Source organism: Delphinapterus leucas, chromosome 13 (genome assembly GCF_059928025.1).
Source record: "Delphinapterus leucas isolate spDelLeu-1000000601 "Yukka" chromosome 13, BTC_Dleu_Yukka2, whole genome shotgun sequence".
In the NCBI taxonomy this organism is placed as follows: Eukaryota; Metazoa; Chordata; class Mammalia; order Artiodactyla; family Monodontidae; genus Delphinapterus; species Delphinapterus leucas.
Genome location: NC_143141.1, coordinates 8342595 through 8361101, shown reverse-complemented (window position 1 = coordinate 8361101; position 18507 = coordinate 8342595). Strand labels below are relative to the sequence as shown.

Below are 18507 nucleotides of genomic sequence, written 5' to 3'. Positions count from 1 at the left end.
TGCTTTGGAAAACAGTATGGAGATTCCTCAAAAAATTAAAAATAGAATTACCATATGATCCAGAAATCCAACTTCTGGGTAGAGACCCAAACAAAATGAAAGCAGCATCTTGAAGAGAGATTTATACACCCATGTTTATAGCAGCATTATTCACAATAGCTAAAACATGGAAGCAACCCAAGTGTCCACAAACTGACAAATAAATAAGCAAACTGTGGTATATTCACACAATGGAATATTGTTCAGCCTTAAAAAGGAAAGAGAGGGAGGAGTCAAGATGGCAGTGTGGGAAGGCGTGGAGTTAGCTTCTCCCCACAACTAGGGTGCCTGCTGGCCGCTGGTGGGGGACTCTTGACACCCAAGGAGATGGGAGGAACCCCAAAGTGAACCAGTAGGATGTAGGGTGACTGAGGGGGGAGGAGAAGTGGAGGCCAGACAGGATCTGTGCCCCCTAAGGCCAGGGAGATCAGGAGAGGCAGGTGGGGGGGACTCTCCCAGAAGAGAGGGAGAGGAGCGGAGGGCCATCGCCTGGCCCACTAGGGCCGGGGAGCCTGCTGAGCTCCCAAGCCGGTTTCCCCTATCCAAAGCCCGATCCAGGCCACATGCGTCCTTGGGGGCATAGCAGGGAGGCCGGAGAGATCAGGAGATGCAGGTGGGAGAGGCCATCCAGGAGGAGCAGGAGAGGAGTGGAGGATGATTGCCCTGCCCACTCGGGCCCAGGGAGCCTGCTGAGCTCCCAGGCCGGTCCCCTGCCCTCCAAGGCCACCCACCCCTCATTGGTCCTGGGGACATAGGAGGGAGGCCGGGGAGACCAGGAGAGGCAGGTGGAAGGGGCCCTCCCAGACGGGAGGAGCAGGAGAGGAGAGGAGGGCATCTGCCCTACCCCCTCAAGCCCAGGAAGCCTGCTGGGCTGTCAGGTAAGGTTTCCTGCCTTCTAAGACCAGGGGTGGGGGACATGCCTGGGCCTCTTCTGTTCCTAGAGCCTAAGCCCCAACCCCCTACAGCCCCCAGGGTCTTTTCCAGCCCTGTGGGTCCTAAGCATAGGCCCCGCCCACTGCCCAAACCTCGCCCTTGCTTAGGCCCTGCCCTCCACAGCCAAGGTCTTCCCCCCACCCCTTTTTTTTGCTTTTCCCTCCTTTTTTTTTTACTATTGGGGTACTGATGTACCTTCTGGTTGTTGATTCATCTATATTTTTATTTTTATATTCTTTCTAACCTATCTGTTAGTTTCCTAGTCTAATTTAATTTTTTACTTTGTTATTGTTCTCTATCTTTTTTTTTTTTTTTTTTTTTTGCTGCCCCATGTGGCTTGAGGGATCTTGTTCACGAGCCCAGGGTAAGGCTGAAGCTCCTGTGGTGGGAGCTCCGAGTCTGAACCACTGGACTAACAGAGAACCTCAGACCCCAGGGAATATTCATCAGAGTGAGGTCTCACAGAGTTCCTCATCTCAGCACCAAGACCCAGCCTACAAACCCCAGCGTTGGGAGCCTCAGGCCAAATAACCAGTAAGACAGGAATACAATCCCACTCATTAAAAAAAAAAAAATCAGACAGCAAAAAATATGTCACAGATGAAGCAGCAAGGTAAAAACCTACAAGACCAAATAAATGAAGAGGAAATAGGCAATCTACCTGAAAAAGAATTCAGAGTAATGATAGTAAAGATGATCCAGAATCTCAGAAGTAGAATGGAGGCATGGATCGAGAAAATACAAGAAATGTTTAACAAAGATCTAGAAGAACTAAAGAACAAACAAACAGAGATGAACAATACAATAACTGAAATGAAAAATACACTAGAAGGAATCAATAACAGAATAACAGAGGCAGAAGAATGAATAAGTGAGCTGGATGACAAAATGGTAGAAATAACTGCAGAGGAGCTGAATAAAGAAAAAAGAATGAAAAGAATTGAGGACAGTCTCAGAGACCTCTGGGACAACACTAAACACACCAACATTTGAATTATAGGGGTCCCAGAAGAAGACAAAAAGAAAGGGTCTGAGAAAATATTTGAAGAGATTATAGTCGAAAACTTCCCTAACATGGGAAAGGAAATAGTCACCAAAGTCCAGGAAGCACAGAGAGTCCCCTACAGGATAAACCCTAGGAAAAACACACCAAGACACATGTTAATCAAACTAACAAAAATTAAATTCAAAGAAAAAATATTAAAAGCAGCAAGGGAAAAACAAAAAATAACATACAAAGGAATCCCCATAAGGTTATCAGCTGATTTTTCAGCAGAAATTCTGCAGGCCAGAAGGGAGTGGCAGGATATATTTAAAGTGATGAAAGAGAAAAACCTACAACCAAGATTACTCTACCCAGCAAGGATCTCATTCAGATTCGATGGAGAAGTCAAAAGCTTTTCAGACAAGCAAAAGCTAAGAGAATTCAGCACCACAAAACCAGCTTTAAAACGAATGCTAAAGAAACTTCTCCAGGCGGAAAACACAAGAGAAGAAAAAAACCCACAAAAAAACAATTAAGAAAATGTTAATAGGAACATACATATCGATGATAACCTTGAATGTAAATGGAATAAATGCCCCAACTAAAAGACACAGACTGGCTGAATGGATACAAAAACAAGACCCATATATATGCTGTCTACAAGAGACCCACTTCAAACCTAGGGACACATACAGACTGAAAGTGAACACATGGAAAAAGATATTCCATGCAAATGGAAATCAAAAGAAAGCTGGAGTAGCAATACTCATATCAGATAAAGTAGATTTTAAAATAAAGACTGTTACAGGAGATAAGGAGGGGCACTACATAATGATCAAAGGATCAATCCAAGAAGAAGATATAACAATTATAAATGTTTATGCACCCAACATAGGAGCACCTCAATACATAAGGCAAATGCAAACAACCATGAAAGGAGAAATCGACAGTAACACAGTAATAGTAGGGGACATTAACACCCCACTTACACCAATGGACAGATCATCCAAAATGAAAATAAATAAGGAAACACAAGCTTTAAATAACACAATAGCCCAGATAGATCTCACTGATATTTATAGAACATTCCACCCCAAAGTAGCAGAATACACTTTCTTCTCAAGTGCACATGGAACATTCTCCAGGATAGATCACATCTTGGGTCACAAATCAAGCCTCAGAAAATTAAAGAAAACTGAAATTGTATCAAGCATCTTTTTCTGACCACAATGCTATGAGATTGGAAATCAATTACAGAAAAAAATCTGTAAAAAAACACAAATACATGAGGCTAAACAGTGCGCTACTAAATAACCAAGAGATCACTGAAGAAATCGAAGAAGAAATAAAAAATACATAGAAACAAATGACAATGAAAACATGACGACCCAAAACCTATGGGATGCAGCAAAAGCAATTCTAAAAGGGAAGTTTATAGCAATTCAATCTCACCTCAAGAAACAAGAAAAATCTCAAATAAACAATCTAACCCTACACTTGAAACAACTAGAGAAAAAAAAACAAAGAAAACCCAAATCAGTGGCAGGAAAGAAATCATAAAGATCAGAGCAGAAATAAATGAAATAGAAACAAAGAAAACAATAGCAAAGATCAATAAAACTAAAAGCTGGTTCTTTGAGAAGAAAAACAAAATTGATAAACCCTTAGCCAGACACATCAAGAAAAAAAGGGTGAGGACACAAACAGATAAAATTAGAAATGAAAGAGGAGAAATCACAACTGACACTGCAGAAGTACAAAGGATTATAAGAGATTATTACAAACAACTATATGCCAATAAAATGGACAGCCATGAAGAAATGGACAAATTCTTGGAAAGGTACAATTTTCCAAGACTGAACCAGGAAGAATTAGAAAACAAAAGCAGACCTATCACAAGTAATGAAATTGAAACTGTGATTAAAAATCTTCCAACAAACAAAAGTCCAGGACCAGGGGGCTTCACAGGCAAATTCTATCAAACATTTAGAGAAGAGCTAACACCCATCCTTCTCAAACTCTTCCAAAAAATTGCAGAAGGAGAAACACTCCCAAATTCATTCTATGAAGCCACCATCACCCTGATACCAAAACCAGAAAAAGATATCATAAAAAAAGAAAATTATAGACCAATATCACTGATGAACATAGATGCAAAAATCTTGAACAAAATACTAGCAAACAGAATCCAACAGCACATTAAAAGGATCATATACCATGATCAAGTGGGATTTATCCCAGGGATGCAAGGATTCTTCAATATACGCAAATCAATCAATGTGATATACCACAATAACAAATTAAGGAATAAAACCATATGATCATCTCAATAGATGCAGAAAAAGCTTTTGACAAAACTCAACACCCATTTATGATAAAAACTCTCCAGAAAATGGGCATAGAGGGAAACTACCTCAACATAATAAAGGCCATATGTGACAAACACACAGCAAGCATCATACTCAATGGTGAAAAACTGAAAGCATTTCCACTAAGATCAGGAAAAAGACAAGGATGTCCACTCTCACTACTCTTATTCAACATAGTTTTGGAAGTCCTAGCTACAGCAATCAGAGAAGAAAAAGAAATAAAAGGAATACAAATTGGAAAAAGAAGAATTAAAACTGTCACTGTTTGCTGATGATATGATACTATACATAGAAAATCCTAGAGATGCCACCAGAAAACTACTAGAAGTAATCAATGTATTTGGTAAGGTTGCAGGATACAAAATTAACACACAGAAATCTCTGGCACTCCTATACACCAACAACGAAAAATCAGAAAGAGAAATTAAGGAAACACTCCCATTTACCATTGCAACAAAAAGAATAAAATACCTAGGAATAAACCTCCCTAAGGAGGTGAAAGACTTGTACTCAGAAAACTGTAAAACACCAATGAAAGAAATCAAAGATAACATAAACAGATGGAGAAATATACCATGTTCTTGGATTGGAAGAATCAATATTGTGAAAATGACTAAACTACCCAAAGCAATCTACAGATTCAATGCAATCCCTATCAAACTACCAATGGCATTCTTCACAGAATTAGAACAAAAAATTTTACAATTCATATGGAAAAACAAAAGACCTTGAATAGCCAAAGCAATCTTGAGAAAGAAAAACGGAGTTGGAGGAATCAGGCTCCCCAACTTCAAACTATACCACAAAACTACAGTAATCAAGACACTATGGTACTGGCACAAAAACAGAAATATAGATCAATGGTACAGGATAGAATGCCCAGAGATAAACCCATGCACATATGGTCACCTAATTTACGACAAAGGAGGCAAGAACATACAATGGAGAAAAGACAGCCTCTTCAATAAGTGGTGCTGGGAAAACTGGACAGCTACATGTAAAAGGATGAAATTAGAACACTCCCTAACACCATACACAAAAATAAACTCCGAATGGATTAAAGACCTAAATGTAAGACCAGACACTATAAAACTCTTAGAGGAAAACATAGGAAAAACACTCTTTGACATAAACCACAGCAAGATCTTTTTTATCCCACCTCCTAGAGTAACAGAAATAAAAACAAAAATAAACAAATGGGACTTAATTAAACTTAAAAGATTTAGAAAGCAAAGGAAACCATAAACAAGACAAAAAGACAACCCTCAGAATGGGAGAAAATATTTGCAAATGAAACAACAGACAAAGGATTAATCTCCAAAATATACAAATAGCTCATGCAGCTCAATATCAAAAAAACAAACAGTCCAGTTAAAAAATGGGCAGAACAACTAAATAGACATTTCACCAAGGAAAACATACAGATGGCCAAGAGGCACATGAAAAGATGCTCAACATCACTAATTATTAGAGAAATGCAAATCAAAACCACTATGAGGTATCTCCTCACATGGGTCAGAATGGCCATTATCAAGAAATCTAGAAACAATAAATGCTGGAAAGGGTGTGGTGAAAAGGGAACCCTCCTGCACTGTTGGTGGGAATGTAAACTGATACAACCACTATGGAGAACAATATGGAGGTTCCTTAAAAAACTAAAAGTAGAACTACCATATGACCCAGCAATCCCACTACTGGGCATATACCCTGAGAAAACCAGAATTCAAAAAGAGTCATGTACCACAATGTTCACTGCAGCTCTATTTACAATAGCCAGGACATGGAACCAGCCTAAGGGTCCATCAACAGATGAATGGATAAAGAAGATGTGACACATATATACAATGGAATATTACTCAGCCATAAAAAGAAATGAAAATGAGTTATTTGTAGTGAGATGGATGGACCTAGAGTCTGTCATACAGAGTGAAGTAAGTCAGAAAGAAAAACAAATACCATACGCTAACGCATATATATGGAATCTAAAAAAATAAAATAAAATGGTACTGATGAACCTAGTTTCAGGGAAGGAAAAAAGAGGCAGACATAGAGAATGGACTTGACGACATGGGGTGGGAGGGCGAAGCTGGGGCGAAGTGAGAGTAGCATCGACGTATATACACTACGGAATGTACAATAGTTGGCTGGCGGGAAGCAGCAGCATAGCACAGGGAGATTGGCTCGGTGATTTGCGATGACCTAGAGGGTTGGGATAGGGAGGATGGGAAGGAGGCTCAAGAGGGAGGGTATATGGGGACATGTGTATGCATATGGCTGATTCGCTTTGCTGTGCAACAGAAACTTACACAGTATTGTGAAGCAATTACACTGCAATAAAGATCTATTAAAAAAAAAGGAAAGAAATTCTGCAATATGCTACAACATAGATGAACCTTAAGGACATTATGCTAAGTGAAATAAGTCAGCCTCCCAAAGACAAATACGTATGATTCCACTTATGTGAGTTACTCAGAGTAGTCAAAATCATCAAGACAGAAAATATAATGGTGGTTGCCAGGGGCTGCAGGGAGGAGAGAATGGGGAGTTATTGTTTAATAGGTATAGAGTTTCAGATTTATAAGATGAAAGAAGTTATGGTCATGGACGGTGGTGATGGCTGCAAAACAATGTGAAAACCACTGAACTTTAAAATGGTTAAGATGGTAAAGGTTATATGTATTTTAACACAATAAGAGAAAAAATATTTAAAGACTAGTAAGTAAGCAACAAAACCTGTAGTAAACATCCTTAAAAGATTAAAAAATAAATATAAATCATTATCGATTTTATATTTAGTTCTGCTAAGGGTAATAATTTTAAAGCTTAAAGATTACTAATCCTTTTGGTTATGGTGTATTTGTGTATGTGTATCAACATATAACCAAAATGTGTTGATATTTCAATTATACTATGCAACTTGAATACATATCCCTTCAGGATTCAGCCTCCATCTATTTTTCCAGATGCATCTCAGCCACCTGGCCATTGCAAATGACTTACTACTCACTCAAGAATTTACTTATAACTTCAGACCATTGCCTAAGTGGTTGTTCCCTCTGAATGGGATGCCTCATCACTTCTGAGTTCAGTAGTGTGCCCTTGTGAACTCCTCTCTGACACCCATAGGCCAAAAAGGAATTTCCTCTCTGAAAACTTGAGTATTCCTTACTAGTAAAATATTCACCCCAAATAATTTGTATGTCAATACCAGGAGGCCCTTGAGGGCAGGGGGCTGTATCTTTTGAACATTATATTCACAGTGGCAAGCACAATGTCAGGCACATGGTAGACACAGTCAAGTGAATAACAGTTTAAAAGAACTCAGCCAAATAGTAAATTTTGCTTAAAAGGATATCATTGAAGTTATTATTTTGCTAGATAAACCTCAGCCTCATGGTTCTTTGCTGATTGATATGTCAATGTGTTTTATACTTCTTTTGGCTAAAAGTAAATGCAAATTACACACTCAAAGGAAGAGCTTCTGTTATGGTCTTGAGTTGTTTGGAACACAGCATAAATTAATTTCTTGGACTTTAAAAATAAAATCTAAAGTTGAAAGGCATGGCTTGATGTAATATTTTATTAAAAAATAGTTCATTTTTTGAAAATGGTGGTAATTTTATAGTAATATTAAAAGAACCATTTAAAAACATAATACATACCATTTCTATTTCTTGATCTTTAGCAACCAGCTGTCGATTAAGAAGTTCTTTGCCTGAGTCAAGTTTAATGCAAAGTTCCCTTGTGGAAGACAAGTCTGCAAGGGCAGACACTTTTTCAAACTGAACCTTCTGAAGCTCCTCTTCCATCTTTACAACAGACTTATGTAAAGTAGCAATCTGGGACTTGTAAGACCGTTCTGCATTTAAGTGCTGCAAGGACAAAATTATTATATATATGTATTTTTTTAACTTGAAAAAAACCTACAGCATGGAAAACAAAGTGGGGCAAATATTTTAATGATAATACTTTTAGATTATAAGGAACTTTAGATGATATAGGTGGCAATAGTATGCACAAAACATTCTGGGAAGGATAAATTTGGGCTTCAAATTTCTATATATAAAATCCAGGAGTAAAGTGGTCAACTGGTCGTTCTTTTTTTTTTAAAAATAAATTTATTTATTTATTTATTTTTGGCTGCGTTGGGTCTTTGTTGCTGCACACGGGCTTTCTCTAGTTGTGGCGAGAGGGGGCTACTCTTCATTGCAGGGCGCGGGCTTCTCTTGTTGCGGAGCACGGGCTCTAGGCACACGGGCTTCAGTAGTTGCAGCACACCGGCTCAGTAGTTGTGGCGCACGGGCTTAGTTGCTCCGCGGCATGTGGGATCTTCCAGGACCAGGGATTGAACCCGTGTCCCCTGTATTGGCAGGCAGATTCTTCTTTTTTTTTTGCAGTACGCGGGCCTCTCACTGTTGTGGCCTCTCCCCTTGCGGAGCACAGGCTCCGGACGCGCAGGCTCAGCGGCCATGGCTCACGGGCACAGCCGCCCCGCGGCATGTGGGATCTTCCCGGACCGGGGCACGAACCCGTGTCCCCCACATCGGCAGGCGGACTCTCAACCACTGCACCACCAGGGAAGCCCGGCAGGCAGATTCTTAACCACTATGCCACCAGAGACATCCCTGGTCATTCTTTTCAATGTATTTAGAAAACAATTTAAAAGTCTCATCCCCAAAGTTAGTTGAGATATACACGTTTGGCCTGTAGTTCTGTCTATATTTGCCATAGTTCCAATTATTCTACAGTATAAATATTACTATTGTTAAAGACAAAACATTATCTACTGTTTCATTCACAATACCCATTTTCTAATTCTTGAATGGCATGCTGATATGGATCATAATATCATAAAATGAGAGCTGATAACTCTCTAGCACTTACTAATACCTCTGAGGGAAAAAGACTCCGGGCAAGTATAAATCAAGAACACGTCCACATTATGGAAAATAAGAGCATGTCTTTAAAACTGTAATATGAGAGTCAAGTTATATAAATGCTTTCAAATGTTCAAGATAATTCCACACACCGCCCCTTTTTTTTCAGAAAAATGTCTTATGTAAGTGCACTGCCACCTACAGAGTACTTGCTATCATGTGAGACTAACAGAACTGAGAGACAAAGAAATGTTTCTGCTTTTACAAGCATTTTTACAAGTACAATGCACAAAATATTGCTCCTGGAATAAGTTATTTGGCCACAATTCACTCCTACCTTTCTGCCTCCCTTCCTTCCTCACTCACTCAATTTCTCACTCATTCTTCAAACAACCTTCTATCCATCCATCCACCCACCCGCCCATCCATTCCATACTTATTGAGTATATTCTATGTTCCAGTCAATGTGCCTTGATGCATATCCAATGATAAGCAAAATGGTCTCTGCTCTCATGAAGTTTCCAGACTATGGGGGAATCATGCATTAATAAAATAATCATACACATGAATATGTAAATATATATTAAGCAAATATTTCTAGAGAAAAAAGTGTAGAACACAGGAAAGTGACCTAGACTGATGGGATCGGGGAAATCAGGAAAGTCTTCTCTAAGTAAATGACACTTGAACTGAGATCTGAAGAGTGAGTAGATATACAGTGTGTTGGGGGAGGGTGGCTTTTCAAATCAGAGGGGGAGGGTGGCTTTTCAAATCAGAGGATGCTAAGTGCAAAGCAAGAGCAGAGAGAAGGCTAGTATGGCTAGAGCTCAGAGACTACAGGGAAGAGTGATAGGAGGTGCAGTTGAAAAGGTATATAATTTACAAAATAGAGCCTAGTAAGCCATGTAAAATTTAGGTCTTTATTACCTTTATTACAATTGACAGATCTTACAGAGTAGGTTATGTGATCGGTTTTGTGTTTTGAGAAGAATGCTTTGGACGTTTCAGGTTCTAGTAAAATAGCTGATTAAGCTAAGAGGAAAATCTGGATAAAATAGAATAAAAAATTATTTTTGCAGTTCATAGTTGAACTTGCAGGTAAGAAAGAGAAATTCTCACATGCCAAAACAGAGAAAACAAAACCAGAGCAAGGAGCAAATGAGCAGGTCTGAAGCTAAGAGCTGGGGGTTGGAAGACCCAGTAATGGCAAATGGCTTAACACACTCAGGTAAGACTAGGAGACAAGAATTTAGGACTAATGGAGAGTTGGAATTGAGATCTCCATATAATCTGGGACCCTTGAAAGGAGACTCCAGGAAAAGAAAATCCACTCAACCTCACAGAGAGACAACCAAAAGTTTATCTTGACCTAGTCTCTGGATAAGGAAAAAAAATGTCTTCTGTAAGAAGCTGAAAACTTTGGTCTGGCTTCACCCAATTTTGGAGTCTGACTTTACCCTGCCATACCCAATTCTAAACTTTAACATAATGTTTGTTCCATGCCTATGATAACTCAGAGTCCTTTTGTAGAAGCAGATGCACCTCCCTGAAATTCATAGTGAAGCACAACAGGAAAGATGAACGTTCTCTGTCTGGGTTGTGGAGGTCTTGAGAGCTACTCTCTATCACAAAACGATCCTCTAGTCTCCATTCCTGGCAGATTTAGGACTTAAGAGTTCCCATGAAATCCTTTCTCCCACATGTTCCACTTGTGTTTTTACAATAACTCCTGTTTTCTTGAACTAGCTGGAGTAGATCTCTTTTCCTTACACTTGAACAAGTTTTAATATATAAATGAATTTACTCAGACATGTGAACACATATTAAATGTCTTCAAAAATGTTTTCCTTTTAGAAAAAGTGAAAAACGTATCCTTAGGAAATCTCAAATTTCAGTAACATATATTCTGCTAAGTATATTTTACCAAAGTTCTGCAGAGAACTGGATTTTTAGAATTGGGTTGAGCATGTTTTATACCAAACTCTTGGCCCTGATCACTATTGCCCTTCATATCACCTAAAGTCAACGCTCCTGGATGTGATCACAAGGTTTTAGGATCAAGGATAGCAGTATTGTCATATAACAATGACAAAAACAAACAACACTGATATTGAAACAAGCATACCAATTAGTTATAAGGTTCTTTGAGCAAAGAGTTATTTACAGTGATTAAAGCAGATGATTTTAATATATTCCTGACAAAAAAAAGAAGCAACGATGAATGAAGAATTCTGTAAACATATGCGTAGATACAAATAAGGATTGACAAAGAATAAGAACAATAGTAATGATTTATTTTTAAGAATATAAAAACAAGGTGGAACTAAAATAGTACACAACAGTATCATAAAAGATTGGTGTATGTGTGTGTGTGTGAAACAGAAAATAAGAGAGAGGGCACAAGATCTAGTAAGCAGTAGTTTTATGCTCAGTATTCAAATTTTCTCAGGACCATATATTATTGTTTAGGAGGAAGGCTGGAGATACTAACAACAGACTTTGTTAAGTATGCATATTAAAATTTTAACTACCAAAAGAAGAGATTGAGAACATATAACTTCCAAACCAATCAGCAGTGGGGTAGGAAGTGTGTAAAGAAAAGAAACACATAAAAGACATATAAAAAAAGGAGGTTCTTCAGAAATGAGGGTGAAATAAGTACTCTTTAAAACAAACAATACGTGAGAAAATTCAATGCCAATGTACTACAAGAAACGGTTTTTTCCCCCTCAGTTGAAAAGAACTTAGCTCTTACCACTTTATTTTATTTTACTTACTTTTTGTTAACTTTTTTTCTATTTGTTACTTTATTTAGAAGAAATGTTTAAAGGAACTTCTTCTAGCAAAAAGAAAATTATAGTAGATGAAAACTTGGATCTCCCCAAAGGAATGAAGAGCATGAGAAATAGTAAATATGTGGGTGAATAAAAAAGTCTTTCATATTTTAATTTCTTTAAAGATAACTATTTAAAGTTAAAATAATAATGTACTATGGGGTTTACAATATATGTAGAAGAAAAATGGAGGAACAGCAGGATAAAGAATGGGAGGGGGAAGTAAAGGGGTACTAAGAAGTAATCTATTATTTGAAGGTAGACCGTGACAATTAAAAGATACATGGTCTATACTCCAGAATAATCAGCAGAAAAAAATAATGATGTACAGCTCATAAGGCCATAATAGAGATAGAATGGAATACTAAAAAAAAATACTCAAAAGAAGGCAGAAAAAGAGTGAAAAGGAAACAAAAAATAAGTGGGACAAATAGAAAACAATAACATGGTAGATTTACACACAACTATATTAATAATTCCATTAAACATAAATGGCCCAAAGACAACTAAAAGACAGATGTAAGACAGGATAAAAAAGCAAGATCCAACAATATGCTGTCTAAAGGAATACTATTTTAAACATAAAGACATAGAAAGATTAAAAACAAAAGCATGGAAAAAGATATACCATACAAACAATAATAAAAAGAAGTCTGAAGTAGCTATATTAATACCTTACAAAGTATACTACAGAATGAGAAGCATTAAAATGGATAAAGAGATGAATTCATTAAGAAGTAATATAACACAGATTCAAATACATGAAGTAACATGACAGAACTGAAAGAAAAAATACACAAATATGTTTGGAGATTTCAACACTCTTCTCTCAATAATTGGTAGAACAAGTAAACAGAAACTCAGTAATGATAGGAATTGAAAAACACTATTGATGAACTTGACCCAATAGACATTTATAGAACATTTTACCCAACAACAAAATAATACACGTTATATTCATGTGTACATGGAAAACGCAGAAAGATGACCATATGCTAGCCATACAGTCTCAATAAATGTAAAAGACTGAAAAATCAATAACTAGAAAGGTATTTTTTTTAAATCTCCAAATACTGAAAATTAAACAATACCACAAAATAATATAAGGGTAATCAGAAAATTATTTTGACATAAAATAAAATGAAAACATATCAACTGTGTAGAATAAGGTTCCATTTCTGGCACGGCAGTGTGAGCAGCTCCATAGAACCAATGAAAGTAGTGAAAACTATAAAAAAGCAACCTTAAATGGTCTTTAAATAGTCTCTGGAAATGGTCTTAAGAACATACAGTAAATGAAGAAACACTTTTAAGAAAACCAACTAAAACTGGGAGAAAACAGGAAAAGTCTGTGGCATCTGAAGTATGACCCTCTCTCCCCACACCCAGCTCAGCACGATGGAAATTCCACTCCAGGTGGGTGCAGCTAAAAACAATGCTCCCTCTCCCCTCAATACCCAGTCAAGAACTATAGTGTATTCCCAGGAGAGGCAGGCTATCAGCATTTCTCATGCCACTCCAACAGCTACTTATTTCAGAGGCCAAGTTTCTGGCAACAATGTCTGGGAGATGGGGGCTCCCTTCTTCTGACCAGCCTCTCCACATGGGATGCAGGTTCTATCTTGTTTGTGGCATACTGAGAACACTGTGGCTCTGATTCTCCTTGACACAGGTTATTCATAAGGAAGAGGTTCTATACCTGGAGAGGCATGCTGAGAAGGCCAGAGGCTACAGCCATATACCCACCATCCCCTCCAAGTGCCCAGATCCTAAAGTGGGCACGTCACTGCAAGAGAACTGCCCCACTGTCCCCATACCAGCTTTAGAGCCAGGGCTCAGAGATTTTGCCCAGGGAGAGAGAGAGGCCTTAAAGCAGGAAGCTCCTAAATTCTTCCAAAGGAACTTTACTTCATTTACAACTGACTATAGGAAAATTCAAGTCTAAGGCACTCTCAAGAACAATGGAAGGTACAGCGAAAATACTTCGAGGCTATGTTGAAAAGAAATTTAAAAAAGAATGGTAAACTCCTTAAGAGATACAAGCTCCACCATAGGTCAGCTAGTTTACCAGTGAAAATTAGGGGAAGAGACTGCTAAGAAGAATGTTCTCGGGTTCAGAAAAAACTCAAACATTGACCTCAAAAGCTATCCCTGTAAAACAACCCAAATTTAATTGAATCAGTCTATGAAGCAATTTGTGCTTGAGGGCACTGTTGAAAACAATAAAGCAAACAGCCAGAGATTAGTTGGGCTTAACAGCTGAGTGTAGTAAAGGAAGAGAGTCAAAAAAGGCCCTCCCAAAGCCACTGTCATTGCAGGGTAACTGTGGACGCATTCAAGGCCGCACCTCTGAGGAGAAACATCAGAGGCTTCACCCTTCAAGGGGAAAGGGGAGAAAGAGATTTCACTAAATAATCCAGCCAGTCTCTAATCATGTAAACAAGCAGCCTTCCAGTTTCTGTTCCAACATGTAAACAGCTTAGAGATCATCACTCCCATGCTCACAATACAAAAAAAGCAGAAAATATGACAATAAACAACTCCTCTTTGATCTGTCAGAGAATTGAAGACATAAAATGAATCACTGCACCCAAAATATAGAGAAAGGTAAATACAGAGAATTGCAGCTTACCAGGAGGAGAAACTGCCATTGGAGCTAGCAACCGGTAGCGACACTTAAAGGGTAATTGACCACCTGCTAGAGACTGAGCATGAACTAGCTTGAGAGATACATCCTCCCAGGATCCCAGCCTGAGGAGAACCCCACATTTTTATTAGTTTTACCTCCTGCAGCCCACTGGGTTTTCAGGATTAATATCTGAGAAAAATCCCCTCATGCTTCTAGCAGGGGGAGGGGAAAAGTAACCATTTTGAATAATCCCACAGAATTCTGTCCTTCTTGACAAAGGTCTGCCCTCAAAGGAGATGATTTTGTGACAGCATAACCAACATGGTTGTACCAGAGCCTAACCAATGTGGAGGGATGGTAGTACCTAACGCAGAGTCTCTCAAGCCTTTCTACCTCATCTAAGGGAGAAAAAAAACAGAAACACTTGTGAAGGTCGCATCCCAGGGGCACATGCCCACTAAAAGACTAAGACCTAATCGTAGGATAATAGAACACGTCTCCTCCACCTACACTTCACTACCACATCAACAGGGCTCCTGTATAATAATAGGAGGTCACGGTTGAAAGAACTACAAGGTTCAGACTCTATTTAAGGAGTCTCTTAAGTGAACCCAAAGACAATAGAGGAGACAAAGAAGGACACCAGAAGGAATTTTAGCCTCTCTGACATGCACGGCTACAGTAAACAGTAATCATAGCCTAACTCATAGACAGATAAACACAAAACTTCACAGTAAAGGCCTATTTACCTCAGTAACTTTTACCAAATGCTACTTGTTGCAGCATTTTATTATAGAAAAAGTGAAGACAGTTAAATGTCCTTTAGTATGGGAATGAATTTTAAAAATAAAATATTTTATTCAATGACTATAGAAGCAACTGTTTAAATGTATACTCTATGTATTAAAATAGATACATTTCAAAATTATAATATTGAGCAAAAAAGGCAAATTGCAAATAGATACCTACAGTATATTATCACTTAAAAAAACTTAAAGCACACAAAACATTATACATCATTTGTGGGTGACAGATATGTAGAAAAAGTACAAACATATGACAAAGAGTTATACAACTGACATGAAAGTTCTACATACCAACCATTAGGGAGGGAGGAGAAGAAAGGATGAGGAGTTGTATCTGCAATGTTTTGTTTTTTTAAATAAAGAGAGACTTTATTTAAATAATAAATATATTCTTTATAAATATGGCAAAATGTTAGCACCCTTCAACTTTGGAGATGGGCATATGTGGGTCTTTTATATTACTTTTGGGGAGGGCACTGTTTTTGTATGCTTGAAATAGTTTCTAATTTTTAAAAATGCTAAAGATTATTCGAGTTGTAGAGTAGGTAAGAGATTAGAGAACCAGAGCGGAGGACAGTTAACAGACTACAATTCACAGTATATTTAAATAACTTAAGTGTTTGTTTATACACTTAATTTACGGAAAGCCAAACAAAACTCTTTTAAATATGATACAGGATGTACTACAAGCATATTTTACCAAACTTACCTGCTCGACCTCTCTGTTGAGGGCATCTACCTTTTCTTTTAATCTGTTACCCTCTGCCTCAGCAGTGATAAGTTCTAATTTGAGGGTACTGTTATCTGCCTCTGCTTGACGGGACTTATTTTCCCAGTTTTCAGCATCTTCACTGGCTTTTCGGAGTTGGTCCATCATTTGCCGGTTCTCAGATTCCTACAAAGCAAATCTTAGGTATTACTTTAGGAGAGTAAAATGTTAAACATGTGATGCAAATTAAACATTATTTGCCAGGCCACTGGGAATCTACTTGCCACGATGACCGACTGTACCACAATCTCAAGGACTCCTATCTATCTCTACTCTCAGTTTAGAAAATTGGTCATCCTGTAATTAACAGAAGGGAATGGGAGCAGGATCTGCCCTGGCTCCTGAGTCACACTCACTCATCTAGTAGAGTTTTCACTCTTATCTTCAAGACCTCAATGAACATGTTCTTCTATTTGCTTTTGTTCAAACAAAATCCTCATTGCCTCCACATAGCTGCTTACTGACTACTTGCTGGTCTGGTTTCCGAGCTTCTGCCTCGACCTGACCTTTTGTATCTGTGTAATTCCCTTGTTCCTGACTGCTCTTCTGGGTTGTACTACGGCTATAGAGCTTCTGCCTGCTTGCACATCTTAAGCGTCAGCTTCTGATAATTCTCTTGGTTTGGCATGTTTCCTATCTGGTTCCTGCCTTTCATTCATAACCCCAGCCTTAATTTCCTCGATCATGGACTGTTCTATAATTCACTTTTGCTCACTGTTCTAATAACTTGCCTGAAGTTGCTCAGAAGTAAAATATGGAACCTATGCCAATAAACACTACTCATAAATATACATTCATGTATATACTGGGCATACAGTATAGAACCACTGTTAGAACCTATCATGATAAAGTTCTATCATGATGGACTGACTAAAGTAGGATCCCATTTCTAAAGGAAAACAATCAGCTCCTCAAATAATATATTATACGGAGTAATAATTATGAAGCTACTTTTAAAAATATTATTTTAGTAGTATGGTATGGCCAACTCATTCTAAAAAGTCATTTATAATTTTCGTAATTCATTAAAAAGGCACTAGATCTCTTCGCCTCCTACCTGTTAATAAACAGTTCAGAAACACTGGAATAAGCAACATCTAATTGTATAAGCCAAATTACAATAAACAACATCGCATTGTATAAAGCTTTCAAATCAGATTTTTCTCATAAATATGATTAATCATGAGACTGGTTGAAATTCAGTTAATATTGCCACCTTGTGGTCTGGTTGTACCTTGACCAATATGAAGGATCTTTGCCAAGTCTGTTGATTAACAAGTTAACATACTAAACTACTGTATTGGCTTTTAAGATTCAGATATTCCAAATGTGCCAGTAGGAATCTGATGTGTGTTTTCTATTATTGTACTAAAAACAACAGTTGTGTACAGAGTATGTACTTGGGAGTTACATGATATAATATACATAAACTGAATTTTACCCACACTAATTTTTACCCTCTTTAACTTTCTGTAGCACTTATTGTGTGTGTCATTCTCTTAAAAGTGCCTTATAGCTTTATGTAGTTAGCTGTGGACGTACCATCTCCCCAGTAACCCCTCAGATTCCTCAAAGATAGGAACAATTTTTATGTTGAATTCAGTTTTCTAAGGTAGGAATCATTTTTATATTAAATTTGGCTTTGTGACTAGTTAATATATGGTTCCAAGTTTAAGCAGCGAAAAAGACTGCATTAAAACATCTCTCTGCCCTCTAACCACTTAGTGCCCTCCCTCCCAGCAGCCGGCAACCACAGTTTACCCTTTTTTGTACCTGCCCAAAGCAGCCAGAGCAGCGTGGGGTGCAAGATGGGCAACATTATAAAGAAAGTGCAACTGATCTTTGGTATTCTCCAGTTCTCCCTTTGCAGATCTCTTTCCCTCTTTCTGGTGCTTCCCCACCAGTTCCCTCTGGTTGACCACTGGGCTCTTTACATCCCTCCACCAGGGCAAAGGCAAAGCTGCTGCCTCAGCTGGAATCCTTTGCACTTCCTGTCTGAATTATGGATACAGCCTCTCCTAACTGCTCTTCCCCCTCTTTTGTTACCCTTCTGATTTATTCTTTTTCCAACATTTCCTGAACAATCTTTCTAAAAGGCAATTCTTCAAATAACTTCTGTGTATGTTGTAATGAAATCTTCCTAAAAATACAGTTCAGACATATCCTTCTTACCTCTTTATTACCACCCACTTTCACATTCCACTCTAGCTACAGGAGCTACTTTTCCCCCCTCTACTTGTTGTCCCCACTGCCGGGGGTGCCATTC

The 18507-nt window shown here is 38.2% G+C and overlaps 1 protein-coding gene across 6 annotated transcripts in view; it reads right to left on the bottom strand.

The window, feature by feature from the left end:
- Nucleotides 1-18507, bottom strand: part of TSGA10 (testis specific 10) — a 104414-nt gene that overhangs the window by 13505 nt on the left and 72402 nt on the right. For 4 of the 6 annotated variants that reach the window (XM_022598999.3, XM_022598995.3, XM_022599001.3 and 1 more), the window contains 2 exons: nt 16182-16367; nt 7989-8198 (listed from right to left, as the gene is read on the bottom strand). In XM_022598999.3, the coding sequence (XP_022454707.1) occupies nt 7989-8198; nt 16182-16367 (396 nt within the window). The remainder of the gene's footprint in view (nt 1-7988; nt 8199-16181; nt 16368-18507) is intronic. The other 2 variants (XM_089922663.1, XM_089922664.1) reach the window with 1 other exon arrangement.